This window comes from Schistocerca cancellata, chromosome 10, assembly GCF_023864275.1.
Source record: "Schistocerca cancellata isolate TAMUIC-IGC-003103 chromosome 10, iqSchCanc2.1, whole genome shotgun sequence".
Lineage (NCBI taxonomy): Eukaryota > Metazoa > Arthropoda > Insecta > Orthoptera > Acrididae > Schistocerca > Schistocerca cancellata.
The window spans coordinates 46,912,688-46,931,127 of record NC_064635.1 but is presented as its reverse complement, the minus strand read 5'-3'; the positions used below and the strand labels follow the sequence as shown (position 1 = coordinate 46,931,127).

Sequence of the window (18,440 nt, the reverse complement as noted above, 5' to 3'; positions counted from 1 at the left end):
CCCCCCCCATGTGATTTCCATAGTTCGGAACCCTGGAGAGAGAAAATATTTGTGGCCACTGATTTACTTTGTTACTTTGGAAGAAGATTTGCATGCCCGAGTACAATTATGTTTCCATAGGCACCTGCAAACATTTTTTCATGAAGGCGTTGATAGTCTTTTCACGGTGAAGATAAATATTAGCAGTTATGGTGATTACTTTTGAAATTATAAACAGTTTACTTTTTTTTTCATCTGTCTTCTTTCATTTGACTGCCACTTATGCACACTCCCTTTTTCTTTTCTTTTTTCCAAAAATCAATTATCAATGCCAAATTTAAGAGAAAGTAATTGTGTATGTGAGAACAGATCACTACTCACCAGATAGACAAGCAGCATAGAGAAGTATGTAAAACATTCAGCCTAACTGGGTCAAGTAATGACTCGGCTGCTTCTTCTATTTGGCGTGTAATATCAGTCCTCACATAAACATAGGAGATGTACATAAAACATTCAAATGCCAGCAGGTGCATGTGTTTCTGCTGTTGTTGTACATAAGGCAGTAAAATCCAATGGCTATTGCATGCTTAAGATCATGTTGATAGGAATGGATGTGATGTTGCAGCTCACATTTTGAAAACACACACACACACACACACACACACACACACACACACACACACACGAACTACCTAGGACAGAAGATAACAATTTACACACTAATTAGACATAAATAATAATTTGTATTTCCTGACAAAGCAAACTGAAGACCTGGGCATGGTGGCATGACCGCCCTTCTCACACTCTAGGAACGTGGAGGGAAGATAGTAACATCATTCATTCCAGTATCCTTAAAAGCGGAACTCTTTCACATGCCTCGTTTTTATATGCCAATGCCGTGCATAACACAATTTAACATACTGTTTGCACCTTTACTTGACAGTACTTGTCACACACACACACACACACACACACACACACACACACACACTATGACTGTGACAACATTTATTCAGTGTGTGATGTGAATGAATTCATGTTGCATCTGGAAAAAACCATGGTCTCCTTTCATTCTGAAGCCTCATTTTTCTAACACAGTATGCCTTTTCTGAAACAGCCCATCTTAATAGCACATTATTAATCATTTATTTTGGCACCTTTCAAGACCACATCCCATAGACAGAAACAAAAATTTCCCATTATTTTTTGTAGCCTCGAAGTCCACTTCTGTGAGTGACAAAAGCTATGAAGTTTTCGCAGAATTTGTTTCCTTGTATTATTCATAATCTCACAAAAATTGCAGGCTAATAAGATATTCATCTGTATTCTCAATGCAATATTTATTGTGTGTACATTGCTTCTTTTTTGAGTTAGGTACTGCAGTTTGACTCATTGCCGTGTGTCACTTCTGCTATAATTTGCACACCATCAACTTGCTCAGCCTTAACATTTTGCTTGCTTCACTCACCTTTTTGTCAGCACTGTCACTGCTTTCCCATTCTCATTACCAATAAATTTAATGACGTTAACAGCAAACTGTCACGGCTGTTATGAAGGCTCTGTCCTGTGATCACTTTCTGTGCTTGCACTGTCAGTTAACAACGCACACTATTCTGGAATGGAATGTGGTTGTGGCTAGTCACATGGCTAAGTTAGTTCTCAACTATGTAGGAGAAGACAGAGTGCTACTTACCGTAAAGAAGTCACATCAAGTGGTAGACAGGCACAATTAAGACACTGGCATAAGGCATTCAGCTACAGCCTTCATCAGCAAAAAGAGAGAGAGAGACACCCATTCAGCATCTCTTTTACTGATGAAGGCTGTGGCCGAAAGCTTTATGTAAGTATCTTTTACTTGTGCCTGTCTGCAGCTTGATGTGTCTTCTTTACGATAAGTAGTGATCTGTCTTTTTCTACATTGTCGGTATTCCTACGTGTTCTCACTACAGCTGAGTCTGCCGTTTGCTTTGTCAAGTAATATGGATTCAGTTATTTTTAGTTTGGTTGGTGAAACTATAGTTCAGCTTGCAGTCTAATGACAAATGGTAGGTAACTGTGGATCTGAAACATTTTTATGAAGTGATAATTAACTTATCACTGTAATTAGCATTCAGAACACAGTTGCACAGTTCCAAAATTACACACATCCAAATGAAACCTACAAATTTTTGAAACATCTGGTAGTCTAGCTGTATTCCAACTACATGTCTGCTGTGTTTCAGGATCTGACCAAGAAGTGGACAGAAGTGCGCCAACTTGTGCCCCAGCGAGACCAGACTCTGCAGAACGAGCTCCGTAAACAACAGAGTATCCTTTTATGGAGATGTTTAACCTAGTCATATGTTCTTAGATCATAATAATGTACCTCTTTTTTTACAACTGTGAAAGGTGGCACAAAGAAGAAGAGACTGTTAGTATTACCAAAGAATTACTGCTGTGGCATATTAGTGCAATAGTGTTTATCGACCGTAAACTGTATCTTTATGCTGTGGCAATTCGTGTCACATTCAGTCACCTCAGTGGTGGTGTATGAACAGGTGAGTTTTCAACAAAAATGGCAGAGCTTCTGCAGAACCTTGAGGAAAGAGGTGTGCAAAATCATTTTGATCAGTAAAAATGGACACACTTCTCTAAACTGATGTAGATCCTACTTTTGAAGGGGGCCCTCACTATATGAAAACATTTGGTAACTAATCAAAATTTACAACACCAGTCTCAATTTGCTTGTGTCAGACTGTATGTGCAACAGAAATGTAAGAAATGTCTGTTACAAACTGCTCATCCATTGCCATTAAGAGGACTGATTTAAGTTAAACTTATTGCAGTGTAAAGACTGTTCAAGGTTGAAAAACAGTTAAATATGTCACAATAAATCTGCTGTCTCATCCCCCTTCCCACCATCAGAGTGCTATCATAGGAAGTTTTCAAAAGTTTACTATGTTTGTGATGGTTCTTTTAGTCTGAGAAATTGACTTTATTTGAAAGTACTGGAACCTTCAGTGTTTGAGAATATCGTACATATCAAAAATTTGTTAGACGAGCCAGGAATGTGAGGGCCTGACGTAAAAACCTCTGAAAATATTATTGTTCCAGCTCAAAAATCGTGTCTGTAGCCCTATAATACGAATCTGACTGGGTCAAGAGTTAAGATCTGCTGCTCCGAGTGTGACTCAGTTCCAAAGACTACTCCTTTTTAAAACTAAGAGTAAACAGTTCTCTTAGGTTTGTGCAGCAATAACTAATACAAAAATACCTGCACACTTCATAATTAAGTGAAAGTTCCACAGAGATGCTCACCTGATTCTAGCCCTATTGGCATGAATTATTAACAAGTGAGAAAAAAAAATTTGAAATGGGGTTTATATAGTAAAGAACAATGCCTATTATCACAAAATACAAATACATCTACTCTATAGTTCAATACCTTAACAGAGACTGTTAAGCCAGGTTAAGTAAAAATGTCTGTTACATTTCAGTTTTGACAGCGCGTGGTCACAACAGTCAAGATTAGATGTTTTGTGTGTGATAAATTTATTAATAATGCATAACAATGTTTCATTCTGACAGCATATTAATTCTGTAAATATTAGCTGTTCCTACTGTATTGTGTTTACCTAGTATGACAACCTCATGACAAATGATCAGGGTAGTATGTATTGTATTCAAATGTTTTAGGTTTTACTTTCTGACATGTTCCACACCCACAAAATCATCTCATTTTTTGGGACTATGGAACGAAAACTGAATCTAATGTAATCCAGAGTTTTATTAAATTTTGCTTAAAAAAAAAAAAAAAAAAAAAAAAAAAAAAAAAAAAAAAAAAAAAAATTGATGTCCACTGGTGTGGACACTGTGGATGCAAGAACTACCAAGTCTTTGTCTGTTAATTACTTCTTTTTGTATGGAAACACTCAAAGCAGTTTGGACATAGAGATTCCCTACATTTAGTGCAAATGTACTTAGTTTTTCTTCTGCACAATTGATCATAACATCTGCAGTTTTTATCTCCAAGAGTTTCAGCTAACGATTCCCTTGATGAAATCTCTCCTCATCTGCTGCTTCACAAACTGGTCTCTCTTGCTGGGATCTTGGAGTAGAAACAGGCCTTCCTTCCCTTCCTGGTGACCATTCGCGTTCTCCCAGGTTTATGAGGGATTGTGCCACTAGCAACTTGAAATCAAGGAGACAGATGTTATTTCTTGCCTGCCCTTATAGCAACCGAGACATCACAATATCCACATCAATAAAATGAAAGAAGACATAGATACCACTGCCTGTTTCGTCAATGATGTGGGTATAATGCTACACACTGGTCCGTGATGTCTACACATCCCATATGACAATTGTAGCATGTGACACTGAATGGTTGAGGTACACTGATGGTCTTGTTCTCCTTCTTGTTCCAGCACTGAACTTGTGATATGGGCTGTGCACCAGCATAGGTCAAACCCTTTTGTAATGATCGTGCCCTCTTTACACACGACATATGCACATTCCCCTTGTACGTCCTTTCTCATGTCTCTGTCTGAAGGAAGCACTGACAGTGCCCCAAATGCCATGTTTATTTTTTTAAGGTCCTGGAGTAGTGGCACACTTGTATAAAAAAAAAAAAAAAAAAAAAACCAACTTTGTGGTTCTTTTACGTGATATCATCACAAAGTCATAGAACCTCATCAGCACAAGCTCCAAACTCACTAACTGGCTGCCTCCCACCAGATCCATCGTGGTATATTTGAAAACAGTGGACGTAATCAGAAGAACCAGCTCTCTCACAGACTTCCAGTCCCCATTACTTTGGTTTGTTAGCAACATACTGTTAGATATTGTTGTGACCCTTTAAAGGTATGATCTGCTCATCAATACACTGATGCTCCTCAGCTTCTGCGGCATGAAGAAAGTTTTTTTGCAGACACTCCAGAAATGGACAGATTATGTACAGATGATCTGTGTTGCTTAGATCCACTGCACTATTATCCACAAAAGGAAGAAAACGCTGTATGTTATCGTACCGATTGACCGGTAAAGAGTTGGCTACAAAATCCTTAATCCTTCATCTGATGACCTGCACGATCGGGTTCGAGGGTACTTGATGTCGTTGTCATATGTTCACACCTAGAAATATATTCAGTTCAGGATCTGTCGGTCAGAGATTCAATTTGCCATTCCGAAGAGCATTCAGATTAGTTTGAAACACAATGTGTTCCAACATTTCGTCAGAAATTATTTCTGTGAATTAATCAATGGGACTCTCGCCAGTTACATTTATGTTTTCATGTCTGTAAGTTGTGGTAGCAGTACAGAATTACTGTCGATTTGCTGCCACTTGTAGTTTGGCAGCTATGTTCTTTTACTGGTTGGGAACTTGTAGCAACACACGGAATTTCACTCTTGCTATTCTCAGAATCGAACCATTGTCATCGGAGCTGGAACTTGTTTCCATGATAACGTTTCTTGATGACTGTGGTTCCCTGAATTCATAATCAGTTTTGCTTACCAGTGTGCACCCTGAATCAGATGGCAACTCTTCGATTACATCCTGAAATTCAAAATTGTGGGACTAATTATAGGATTTTGTGTGCCATAAATTATAAGGTGTATGCTGAACTAAGAAACTATACTAAAAACTGTAAAATACGAAACAAAGTAAATGTTTCATTGTGCTCTTGTAAGACAGCTCATGACTAATGCCATTATTGCATGATGTCCACTGCAGTGGACAGATACTTTCTGCTTCTAGTAACCGTAAAAATATGTTTTGACAATCTTTCATTTTTAAAAAATGGTGCAGTATCCATCTAGGTTCATTAAGAATTTCTTACTCTGCACCTTGAAGTCCCACAGAAGTGTTTCGCTGAAACAGTACACGCTGGTGCACGGCCACACTCAGAAGACGCCATCTTGTCACATGTGATGTTTGTACGCAAACACACTCTAATAGTTCTGTTACTGCCCTACAGATAGCAGCACCAGGTGGAGAGTGTCCACTAGAGTGGACTTAAAAACATAGTCACATTGAAGGTAAAAGTGACCAATAACAGCTGTCCACTACAGTGGACACCATGCACCACAGGGCTAGCGACAGATGCTGCATCGCATTGTATTTTACTGTTAAAATTCTGAGAGTGTACTTTCCTGGAAGAGTCAACCAATATATTGGTTCCTGCTAAGTGTATCTTATGAAGTGACCATGAAGATAAAATTAGAGAGATTCGAGCTCACATAGAGGCTTACGAGCAATCTTTCTTTCTGCGAACCATGTGTGGCTGAAACAGGAAAAGGTTTATGTGACAGTGGTACACACAGTAATCTCCACCACACTCTGTACGATGGATTGTGGAGTATAGACGTAGATGTAATTGGAAATAAGTAATGACACTATAACACACATGATCCGAGAATCTAACAGAAAATGACAAATTACTGGAAAAAATAAAATCTACGTATATTCTGCAAAGACCAGTACAGTCACTGTGCCTTGAAATACTGACACTTTAAAGATAATGTCCACGTGGTGCCACTTTCCTCGTGTGCAATCGCAGGTGCACGGTAGTAAAAGGGTGTGCACAAAAATTTCTGGAAAAAGTGTGTATGCTTAGACATTCTCATGTCCACATGTTGTCTGATTGTGCAAGCAGTCTGATGTGGATCCCTTTCTTTGCTTGGGAGCTTGTGCTGCATTTATTGTGATGGAAAGGTGACAGAAAAAGGAAATGCACAAATGACTGTAGGTAAAGAAGTATCTAAATAACAGGTGTATGAGAAATAAAAAGTGACAGTTTTGTTTGTAAACGTCATGTGGAGTTCACAGTGAGATGATAGATTTTTGCCCTGGGAAACTGCATTGATAAGACTGGAAATAATATTTCTTTAGCTAGTAACCTGTGACTTGTATACTGGTTTGAACAATTTGTTCTGCATTTCAAAACAAAGCATTTCCATGAGTATTCTTGAAACTGAGAAAAATGGACTCGGGGTTCTTAGTCTTTACATAAAGATTAATGAACAATCAATGCATCTGTAGTGTTTTGTTTTATAATTTTGTTTACATGACTTTAACCATGAAAAATTATATGTACATTAATGTACTCAGACTTGACAAATTTTGGAATTTCATAGATGCCAGGATCCAACTGAATAGAGGTTGAGTTTCCAATTTTGTATTTTTTGTATCATCAGTGTCCTAAATTTCTATTTCTAGCAGTTTATGGAGGAGCGATACATACCCCATCGTTTCTTTTGTTCAGATGTCAGGCTCCTCAGTTGTTGTGCTTTTAAGTTACCATAGCATGAATGTTTGTTCACAGTTTCCTACATTAACATGATTGAAGACTTTTTACCTAATCGCTAAATGCTCAAGCAATACATCTCAAATTTTTATTCGTGTAATCTTTAGAAGTGGCATTCCGTACGACTTTTCTTTATCTGTAATGATCTATAAATTTAAGTGTGCTTCCTTTGGAGTTGACAGACATTATTGCACATAAATCGCCTTACAGCATAACATAAACACACTACACAATCTCGCACACATGGCCCCCAGCTGCCTATTGCCTATTAAAAAGTGCGAAGATTTCCATCGAAGGCAGGAAGAAAAGCACTTTACCCATGGCCTCCATTTTCAGAAAATTATGCAAGCACAGATGTGCATGCCTAGTTGTGCTGTTGGAATTCCTTGTGTATGTACAAAATTGTACACAAAAAGGCATCTTATGGACATATCTCCAATGTCTTCAAGCAGTATTAATAATTTTAATAATAGGCCCAGCTTGCCACAAAAATATAAAGGTATCATTCAGGAGTGAATACAGAGCAGACTGAGGAATATGTTTTTTATAAATCTTCTTCTTTATGGACAGGACAACCCCGAGCTGTGGACTGTATGCTGTGTTGTTAGCTGATTGCTCCACATGTACGCTTCTTTCACAACTATCATCGAAGCTGGGTTGCTGCTCAGAAACTCTTGCATATTGGTACAAAACAATTTCCACAGAGTGATTAATAAAAAGATTTTCTTCCCACTTATTGGCCTTTGTCATCACTTGGCAAACTTGTGAAAGTCATTATTCTGTCTTTGCATTTGGGACTAATACATTGGGGGGAGGGAAAAAAAGGCAGTTGCAACTGAACCATTACTTGTTTGTTTTTGAGCTTGTCTGTATCGTAGCTTTCTTATTAAGTGTGATCAGCTTTAAACATGTGCATCACCAATGGACCTGTGTGTCTCAAACTTTCGTTTACTACCGTGGATTATTTCACTTCATTAACCCTTTTAGTGCCAGACGTTTTCTCAAAAGATCATGTTAAAAGTGCCATGCGATTTTACAGTAAAATGCAGACCTCTGCCATACTTGCAATAAAATCTTAACTAATGCATAAAGGAATGTAATTTTTTTTTAATTTTTAGGGAATGCTGCTGCCTACAGTAATATGTGCAAGACACATTGTCAAAGAACATATTTTCAGAGAAAAAAATTATTTTCATGATGGGGTTTATCGAAAAAAATTAAAACTTTGATTTCAGTTTACTCTGAGACCCATCAAATGACGATATACTCAAAAATTTCAGGTATATATAGAATCTCTGTAGTTTCCTTAACAAAAACACCATAAAGGAATACAAAATTTTTTTATTTCACTAAGGAAAAAATCAAAAAGAACATAACATTACAAAAAAAATTGTTTTGCTCTGAACGTGTTCTCAGTTCTTCAGTCATAAATCACTGACAAATGTGAGGTTGCAGTTATGACAACTACTTGCACACATGCTGACCAACACATGAAGGATGCAGTCCTTTCTTGCAACACACACACACTGTTCGTGAACGCCGCTTCTTATCCTTTGTAGAACAAACACTACAGTAGCGTTCCTTTCTCCCTGGAAGAGTCTCTACACCATATACTGTTGGAGCAGGCACATTTATATCTATTGCACTTTTGGTTGCAGTCCTTGCCTGAAACCACTGTTTAGAAAGTTTGCAAATGATTATGCTGTTAAACTTTAGCCGTGTCAGTGGTTTGTCGCTGGGGTTTAGGCTTTCCTTATACAAAACATATGCATTCAGCAACATCCTGGCAATTATGCTGAACACTACCTTCTTCCACATCTTGACAGTCCTCCTCTCATCTAAATAGCAGTATGCCATCATATCAGATGAGTCAATGCCACCCATATACTTATTATAATCGAAAGTAACATCCGGTTTCTTGACCGACTGTCTATTGCGAATTGTCTTTTCTGATGATGTAGCAGAGGATGATGTACTCACAAGGAGGACTGGATTTCTCTGTGATTTCTTCTGTCTGAAGCCACAGAGAAGTATAACAGATTTCTTGAAAAACTTTAGCTGACCTACAGCATAATTTGACAGAAGACCACGTGGCAGGAATTTTCTGTTTCTTCTAATTGTTCCTGTTAGATAAGTGCCAACTGAATACAGCTTTTCTGCTAGAGGAATAGATGTAAAAAAGTTATCGCAAAACACATGGTAACCTTTTTGCATGTAGCTCCCAAGAGCTAGTAGTTTCATGACAACTACATATCCCAGGCCATTCTCTTTTATTTCGTTTTTGTCATCATCACTTTTTGCACCACGGTATGCATAAAACCCCAGGCAGTAATTTACGACTGAATCACACAGCATCCAAAATTTGACTCCCCATCTGTGATGATGTTTATTGGGAAGGTACTGGATTAGCTGTGAGTGCGCCTTTGTCCCAACAAGGCTTTCATCGACACTCAGTTGCTGGTGTGGAGTGTAGTAGCGACGGAAAGCATTGTTGGCAATATCCACCAACACTTGAAACTTAGCTGTTGGATCATATAATGGGTGACCAGGAGGGTGAAGTTTCGAATTGTCTACAAAATGGAAAAACCGCAGCAACAACTGAAACCTGTTGCGTGAAAACATTTGTGAAAACCACGGTGTCAACAGGTTTGCATCAGTTGACCAATAACTAAAAATCGTCGGTTTTTTTATCAGTCCCATATTCAAAATTACTGCTATAAAAGCCCTCATTTCTGCTACAGTTGTTGGTTGCCACTGTTTGATTCTCGAATTTGGCGATAAATGCGTAGACTGAATCACCTGGCGAGCGTATCTGTTAGTCTCTGTCACCATAATCGTAAAAAGCTGCAGTGAGAAGAACAAATTGAAAAAATCAATTGGTGTGGCGTTTGCTGGTATATGTTTCGGGCCTGGTACTTCTGCATACACAAAGCTTGGAGGAGGTGGATTATCTGATGCCTCATCCGTTACTTCAACAAAAGTATTTGCACTGCAATTTAGTTGCGTTTGGTCGTCGTCGTCGTCGTCATTTGCTGACGCACAATCGTCACTTGAAGAAGAAAACGACGAGTCCTCTTCTCCACCCGACATCTCATACTCCGATTCACTTTCTGCAAATCCTGCAAATTCATCTTCACTTCCACTACTTATCATATTATTGTCTAAATCACTTGTATCGAACCGCAACTTCTTACTCGACGACGCCATGCTGCCGCGAAATAGTCGGTAAACAAACACCACCAGAGAAGTTTATTTTACTCGAAATATCGCACTGACAATCGAAAAGAAGATCGATATGCTGTGCCTTCGACCTTCCTTCTGCTTCTTGGCTAGGAAATACTAACAACTTTGCCTTCAAGCGCGGAAAAAATGAATGAGAAGGGCATCACGATCAGATCGTTACTGGCATTTTTCGCCGAAAATCTGGATCACGATCAGATCGTATTTGGCACTAAAAGGGTTAATCCCATCCATGTTAACAGTTGTTCATTGTCATCTGACAGGCTATGATGATTACATGCTAACTAAATGAATTGTTGTGTTGCTCAGGGCAGCATCAGTGTTCAGAATGCATTCAACAAAATCACTGTATTGATGATGGTATAAATGTGTTACAGTGTGTATATGTCACAGACTACTGGGAAATCTGAGAATTTTTTCATCTGTGAAAAACCCAGGAATTTTTTAGAATTCTGGGAATTTGTCATTGTTTTTGTTTTCGTTTAATTGTTTGTAATTCTGACTGTTAAAAACTGATATTTAACAAAGAATTTTACTGTATCGTGCTGCTACAGAATAATACTGCAACAATAAAACTTTAGTTGCACAGGAAATGTGCCATTTACAACAATAATATACGGTGCACACACAAGTGTCTACCAACAGCAAAAATTGTCAAAGGCTTTAGGATGAAGACTGTGCAATACTTCATAACAACAAACTGCTTCTGATGAGCGTGACGTCATAACAGTGCATTAGGTTCGTTTGAGCTGTTGTCAGCGAGCTCATGCGCATGTGCAGTTGATTCGTGTTATGAGCAGTGCCTTATCCCACTTCTGGCTACTTGAAGTGTGGCTATTAACTCTATCAGCAGTAGCAACAAGCATCCAGATGCTACCCGCTTCAATTTTTATGGCACGCCCAGGCTGTCAGAGTTTTTGTTTACAGCTCTCACGTCAAATAGAAACAAAACTGGTTTCTGTAGCTGGGAGCTATCAAGCAAAATTAAAATGCATTCACATAATTACAGAAGACTAAATAATGTTGTTAGTCTCTGTTTTCTGATTTTATTTTATTTCCTCATTTTTTTGTAGTCGAGCATTAATCGCCTTGCAGTACCGTGGCATATTTTTGACGATTTGCTAATATGAATTACATTACATGTGAGAATGTGCTTTGAATTTCTTAAATCACAGTGTGTTTGACTCTCGTTTAAAGCTTAACACTTTGAGGGCCAGCCACTTAGAAGAATTTTGAGCCCGGAAGACCAGATATTTATGTTATTATTTAAAATTTTACTGGCGCTTTTGTGTGATGCATCTTAAAGTGTAACACATGCAAAAAAGACTATTATTACATATGAAAGCTTAGCCTTCCTTGTAGCTACACTATTTATATTAATTAAAACCATTAACTTTTCCTATTGCAATCTCGATTTCAGTGCTTTGGAAATTAATATGCTGTGTTTGTTTGAATTCAAATATATACTTTCATAATGTGAATCTACACACTGTATTGTAACATGAGAATATGCAGCATACATATTGCTGCATGTCAAATATTTTTCCAAAATGTATCCCTTCCCTCCCCCTTCCCTTTGCTAGAGTCTGTTTCCTAAAGAGCCGTGAAGTTCTTCACTGGTGTATAAAATCTTAACCATCTGAAGAATCGATAAGTTTTAGAGTTCTGAGGGAAAGTATAGTCACTTACCACAGAAAAAGTGTTTTTTTAACTGGGAAATACTGGGAGTATTTTTTCCTTGTCTGCCTATACTCCCTGTGTTAACACCAATTGAATAAGAGTGAAAACTCAGAATAAGACTTGGCTTAATAAATCTAAATAAAATATGACTGCTTTCTGTGTACACTTTTACTTAAAGAACAACCTATGAAGATATTATGTATACTTGTGCTGCAGTTTCCCTATTACCAAGGTGAAAAGAACACAATCTACGTCATGCCTTCTGTGGAACACACTAAAACTACAAACTGCCTAAAGAAGCATGGTCCAGCATTAATACAGAATGCCCAAAAGGGCAAAAGACTCTCATAAAATTTGAAATAAACAGTACATGTGTACCATGTCAATAGCTGTACTTAGCTCAAATGTCAGAAGTGTGCTTCCTCACTCCAGCCAATGTTCGGTGGGCCGTGGGCTCTCAGGTAAACCTGAGCACGCTTCTGACGTTTGAGCTAAGTACAGCTATTGACATGGTACACATGTACCGTTTATTTTACATTTTATGCGAGTCTTAATGTTGGACCATGCTTCTTTAGGCAGTTTGTAGTTTTAGTATGTTGCGAAGAAGGCGTGGTTAACTGTGCCGAAACCTAGGTCAACATCTGGTTTCTATTTGTAATCGAGGCAGAGTCTTTATAATCATTAAATTATTCACGATTGCTGATGCGCTGCAATGTTAAAAGTTCTCAATCTACATCAGGTTGTAGGATTTGTATAGATACCTTAATATTATTTGCATGGAGAATGAGAGACAAAGTTACTATTGGAGAATTAGATACAAAGTTAATGTTGGAATTCCCACACAAAATTAACTTGGTGCTTGCTTATGGGCTGAGTAATTGCACTAGGGTAAAACTTTTCTCTGAAAGTATCATTGCGTATTCATTCTTGAACTAGTGACCAAAATGTAAGTTTTTTTGTCCATAATACTTTGTCTAGGCAAAAATTTAGAATTGTTCTTTGTTGTGAAATAGCTTGTTAAAATACTTGTTACCATTGTTTTGAAAGTTTTCCTTAGCAGTGCTTTACAGACAACGAGATGGTACGCAGACAGTTTGCTGAGAAAGCAAACCAGGTTGGACCTTGGATCGAGAGGCAACTTGATGCTGTGACAGCTATTGGAATGGGTCTACAGGTAGTGTATACATTTGTTTTTGGTTTCACCATCCTGTTCTTCTTTGTGACTAGTTTCAGATTTGTTTATAATAAAATTCCATTCCAGAACATGTACTAAAGAATACAGAAGGGTGTAATACAGCAAATGAGCTCCTTTGCATAATTGGTATTTGTTTCTGTGAAACATTCTGTGAACGAAGATAGGTTTCAAACTACATTTTAATTCCCCTTCCTCTCTTCTGCCCCCCCCCCCCCCTTTCAGTTTTCTGATTGGTTTAAAGTGAAGTGTCATGACTTCCTCTCCTGGGCCTACATGTTCATCTCACTTACGCTCTATATCTTCATTTATTTGTTCTACGGATTTCAGTCTCTTCCCTCTTTTTACAATTTTTGCCCATCTACAACTCCCTCTAGTGCCATGGAGAGTGGGTCCTGTTGTCTTAACACATGCCCTGTCATTGTTTCCCTCATGTTCCTGCTCTCGCCGATTCTGCAGAGTATTTTCTCATTTGTCATCAGTTTATCTAATTTTCAACGTCCACTTATGGGACCACATCTCAAACACGTGAGTTCTCTTCTTTTCCAACTTGCTCACAGTCCATGTTTCAAGTCTATACAATGCTATGCTCCCAACTTGCATGCTCAGGAATTACCTTCTCAAATTAAGGCATCTGTTTGGTATGAGCATACTTCTTTTGGTAGTGAATAGTGCCACTGTCAGTTTCCCAATGCAGTAATGCATGCAAATTAGAAAGTCACTAACAGTAAAATAAATGCAGAAACCAGAAACACGTACAACACACTGTCCTTGTACATTGCCAAGCCAGTACCAGTTAGAGAACAATGATCCATGAACAGAGTGAAGTCGGCTAGTGCATGAAACATGCACTAGCTGACCTATAGTGCCTACCTGTTTTTCTGAGGATTTAAAATCACTTTGAACTGTTGAATGTTCTCAGTACTAATGACACTTTTTTGATTATTGTTGAAGTATGTGTTTATTATTGGTAAGTGTGGATAGCAAGTGGTTTTGGGAGTACCATTATAACTTCATTTCAACGTACTGTAAGCTCTGAGTTAATGTGGTCTTGGATATCCAGAAAACACGGTAATCCAAAATACAACAATGGAAAATCCAGGGTGGAATGTAACAATATGAGAAGGAAAGTTGCTACTCACCATATAGCGGAGATGCTGAGCTGTGATAGGCACAATAAAAAGATTCACAGAGTCATAGCTTGCGGCCATTAAGGCCTTTGTCAGCAGTAGAGACACACACACACACACACACACACACACACACACACACACACACACACACACACACACACAACTTGTACCTGTTTGTTGGAAACTACTATTTACTGTATTTGGAAAATGTTCTACATGTCACATGTGAAAGCTCACTGAAATACTTCCACATTACTCACCATAAACTTCTTACAAAATTATCTTTAAAACATATCTTCAATACATACTGTATTTGGTATTTGCTTTCAGCCCACTTTTGAGCAACAATTGTCCAGTTTATTCCTCTTTCTGCTTTTCATTATCTTTTTTTCTGATGATGGTTCTCATTTTATGGAGAGACAAAACATTGGTATAGTCAACAAATTTTGTCTCGCATACTCTGATAACAAGTCATTCCTTTTCAATGCTCGCCGAGCTTGTTAACAGTTCCTCAGTCACTTCATTGTAGCTCTTTTGCACTACTGAACACACCTTCATCAGTATGTCTCCATCATTTAGCTACTCAGATACCAGTTCTTAGGTATCAGTATGTAACTATTCATGGTGCTTTCATGAATTATGCCTTCACAACAATAAATTTGAATTCTACATGAAAATATTCTTTTATAATTAAAATAGAATACCTTAGGCTCCTTTCCCCCCCCCCTCCCCCCCTTCCTCTTCCTAAAATCACCAAACAATGCACAGATAATATGCAAGGCAGATAATCCACACCTAGATATTTGGGAGCTTTGCTGTATTTGCTATTATGTTTATTATTCTGAAGGGGTAAAAGGTTTTGACGCAAATCTCTGTTTGTCCAGGGCTCACTGGAAGACCAGCTGCACAGGCTGAAGGAGTACGAACAGGGCGTGTACGCATACAAGCCACACATTGAGGAGCTGGAGAAGATCCACCAGGCTGTGCAGGAGGGTATGATCTTCGAGAACCGCTATACGCAGTACACGATGGAGACGCTGCGTGTCGGCTGGGAGCAGCTGCTCACCTCCATCAACCGCAACATCAATGAGGTGGAGAACCAGATCCTCACCAGGGACTCCAAGGGCATCACCCAGGTAACTGCAATCTCTGACACTCTTGTTGAGTGCCAGAACCCTTGACCCTACAGTACTCAAAATTAGAAGTCCAGAAGACTACAATGCAATATCATTGACATCAATTTGTTGGAGAACCTTAGTGTATCTTTTGAGCTCAAACATAATGCAGGATCTCTTACAGAATGGCCACCTCTGTGCCAGCCAGCATGGATTTACAAAATTATCGTACGGAACCTGACATACACTTCTGCCACGTGACAACCTGTTAACCGTTAGTCAAGTTAATGGGGTAGATGAAGTATTTCATACTTTTGAAAACTGTTTGACTCAGTACCACACCAGTGACTTATTAACAAAACTGCAAATGTACAGGGTATCAAACATAATTTGTGACAGGATTGAGAATTTGTTTGTAGGGAGGAGGTGTTATGTTATTTTGGATGGATAGTCGTCAATGTAACTATAAGTAACTTCCGACATGCCCCAGGGAAGTCTAATGAGACCATTGCTGCTCATGTTGTATATTCATGACCTGGCAGACAATATTAGTAGGAAGTGCAGACATTTTCCACATTATGCAGGTACCTACAATGACATTCTGTCAGAAAAAATGAGGCTAAAGAAATTGAGAGATGGTGAAATTTTTTTGACAACTTTGCTTTAAATGCTCAGAAATGTAAAGTGGCTCCCTTCTCAGATTGCAACAAATCACAGTTTGAATTGATCAACTCTTAGAATTACCAAGGGTGTAACAATTTGTGGTATATGGAATGGAACAGTCACATAGCTCATTCGTAGTTACAGCAGGCAGCAGACTTCAGTTCATTGGCACAATACTGAGAAAATAAAATTTATCTACAGAAGAGATTGTTTTGCAGAACACACTTAACACTTATCCTAGAATATTTCTCAGGTGTCTGAGACCCATACCAAGCAGGCTCAAATGACAGGTGAATCCCAATATGATGGCTATTGTTTGAGTTCCACATTACACCATCTGTATGTGCACGACTGCTCATGTTCGGCAGTCAACAGTTGGGGTACTTTCAGTTAGGTAAGCTAATCCACCCCTGCAAGATTGTACCACATCAGATGGGAAAAATCGGTTTTTAATTGTCCTGAGGGCAAAAATCTCATAAAAAGCAAAATGGCATCAGTTTTTAATTGTAAAGGTGCCAGAAACCACATAAAAAGCAAGGCGACATTGGTTTCTGTCATGATACTGGCACAAGACATGTTCAGTAAGCTGTCCACAGTTTTCTGCCACAAGTTGAAATCAAGAAACAGCATGTTTCACAATGGGTCAGAGAGTCCTTGGGTCTTGCCTTCTGAATGTGTTGCAGAACGCAAGCCTTCAATTCAGCTACATTCATAATTAGAGCACTGAATGCAGCATGTTTTGGATAACTCCATGGCCAGAAGTCACACAGATTAAGGACAGGTGATGTGGACGGGCAGGCTGTAGGGAAATGCCAGATCTTAATTCTAGCATTTCTGAAATACCACAACAGCAGCTGCTTCACTATCTGTGTAATGTGTGGAGAAATGCATCTTGCATCAAAATTACCATACCTGTACATCCATGCCATTGAAGGATTGGAATGACACTGGTGCGCTAAAGACTCTCATAGCTTCACCAGTTACAGGTAACAAGACCCACAGGACTCATCTCCTCGGAAAAAAAATAAGCCCTATGGTAAATTATGGCAACAACCCACACCACACAGTCATCTTTGCAGACTGAAGTGGTACCAATTGATGTGCATGTGGATTTTCCATTGCCCATCTTCTGCAATTTTGAGCATTGACATGTCCTTGGAGATGGAAATGCTCTTATCTGTCCACAGAATGTTACATGGCCATTCATTGCCCACTTCCACATGAGCAATAAATTCCATAGCAATAATCTGTCTTGCTGGCAGATCAGCAGGAAACAAATTCTGGACATGAGGGATGTTGTAGGGATAGAAATGCAGGTTGTTTCATAGGATTTTATGCACTGTGCTTGGAGGCATGTCCAACATTAGGACAATTCTCTGTGCTCTGCATGTTTGCTCACCACCACTCAACCCCTCCTGCAACGCTGTGGACACATCTGTGACAGGTGTCGGATCAAATGCTTTCCTCCCTCTGCCACACTGCAGTTCAAAAGAACTTGTCTTTTCAAACTTAGTAAGCATCTTCTCCAGACTCTTAGCAGACATTGGACGATTGCCTTTTCTCATACCCTTGAGTGTCCAGAACTTCAGCAGGCTACTGGCGCGCAGTCACCTTCCTTGTAAAACAGGTTTACCAGCAGTGCATGATCATTCATGGAGTCAGTCATGTTTTGCTTGCTTTGGATGCAAACTGAGGAACAGCTGTGTGTCACATGTCTGTTGATGTGCATATTCTGATGCTTAGAGTGCCAGCTATTGGTCTTCACTCCCCACCCTTACAACTTCCCACTGTGACATTTTGTCCTGCATCAATAATATGCTGTTTGAATTTTATGTCATTCTGAACAGAGCTTTTCTTTCTACAGCATATTGAAACTAGAACATAAATTACAGACACCTAGTGTACAAAGTAGGGCAGCACAAATGGACAAAGGTTTTTCTGACCTGTGAAAGCCTTGGAAATGCTGAAAAATATGAATGGCAGATGCCTGAAGATAAATGTCAATTATCCTGTGAAAGCCTGTTTAGAGTCTCAGCTGATGAGTGTAGGAATGTCTTAGAACCCCCTTATGTATTGCTCCCATAGGATTCATGAAAACCCAGTTAGACTAACTATAGCACGCACAGGGGCATTTAAGCAGTCATTCTTTATG

The 18,440-nt window shown here is 38.8% G+C and overlaps 1 protein-coding gene across 1 annotated transcript in view; it reads left to right on the top strand.

Annotated features, from left to right (window-relative positions):
• LOC126106901 (alpha-actinin, sarcomeric) overlaps positions 1–18,440 on the top strand; it is a 533,945-nt gene that overhangs the window by 498,102 nt on the left and 17,403 nt on the right. The window contains exons 12-14 of the mRNA XM_049913318.1: positions 2,202–2,286; positions 13,256–13,359; positions 15,395–15,646. Of these exons, the coding sequence (XP_049769275.1) occupies positions 2,202–2,286; positions 13,256–13,359; positions 15,395–15,646 (441 nt within the window). The remainder of the gene's footprint in view (positions 1–2,201; positions 2,287–13,255; positions 13,360–15,394; positions 15,647–18,440) is intronic.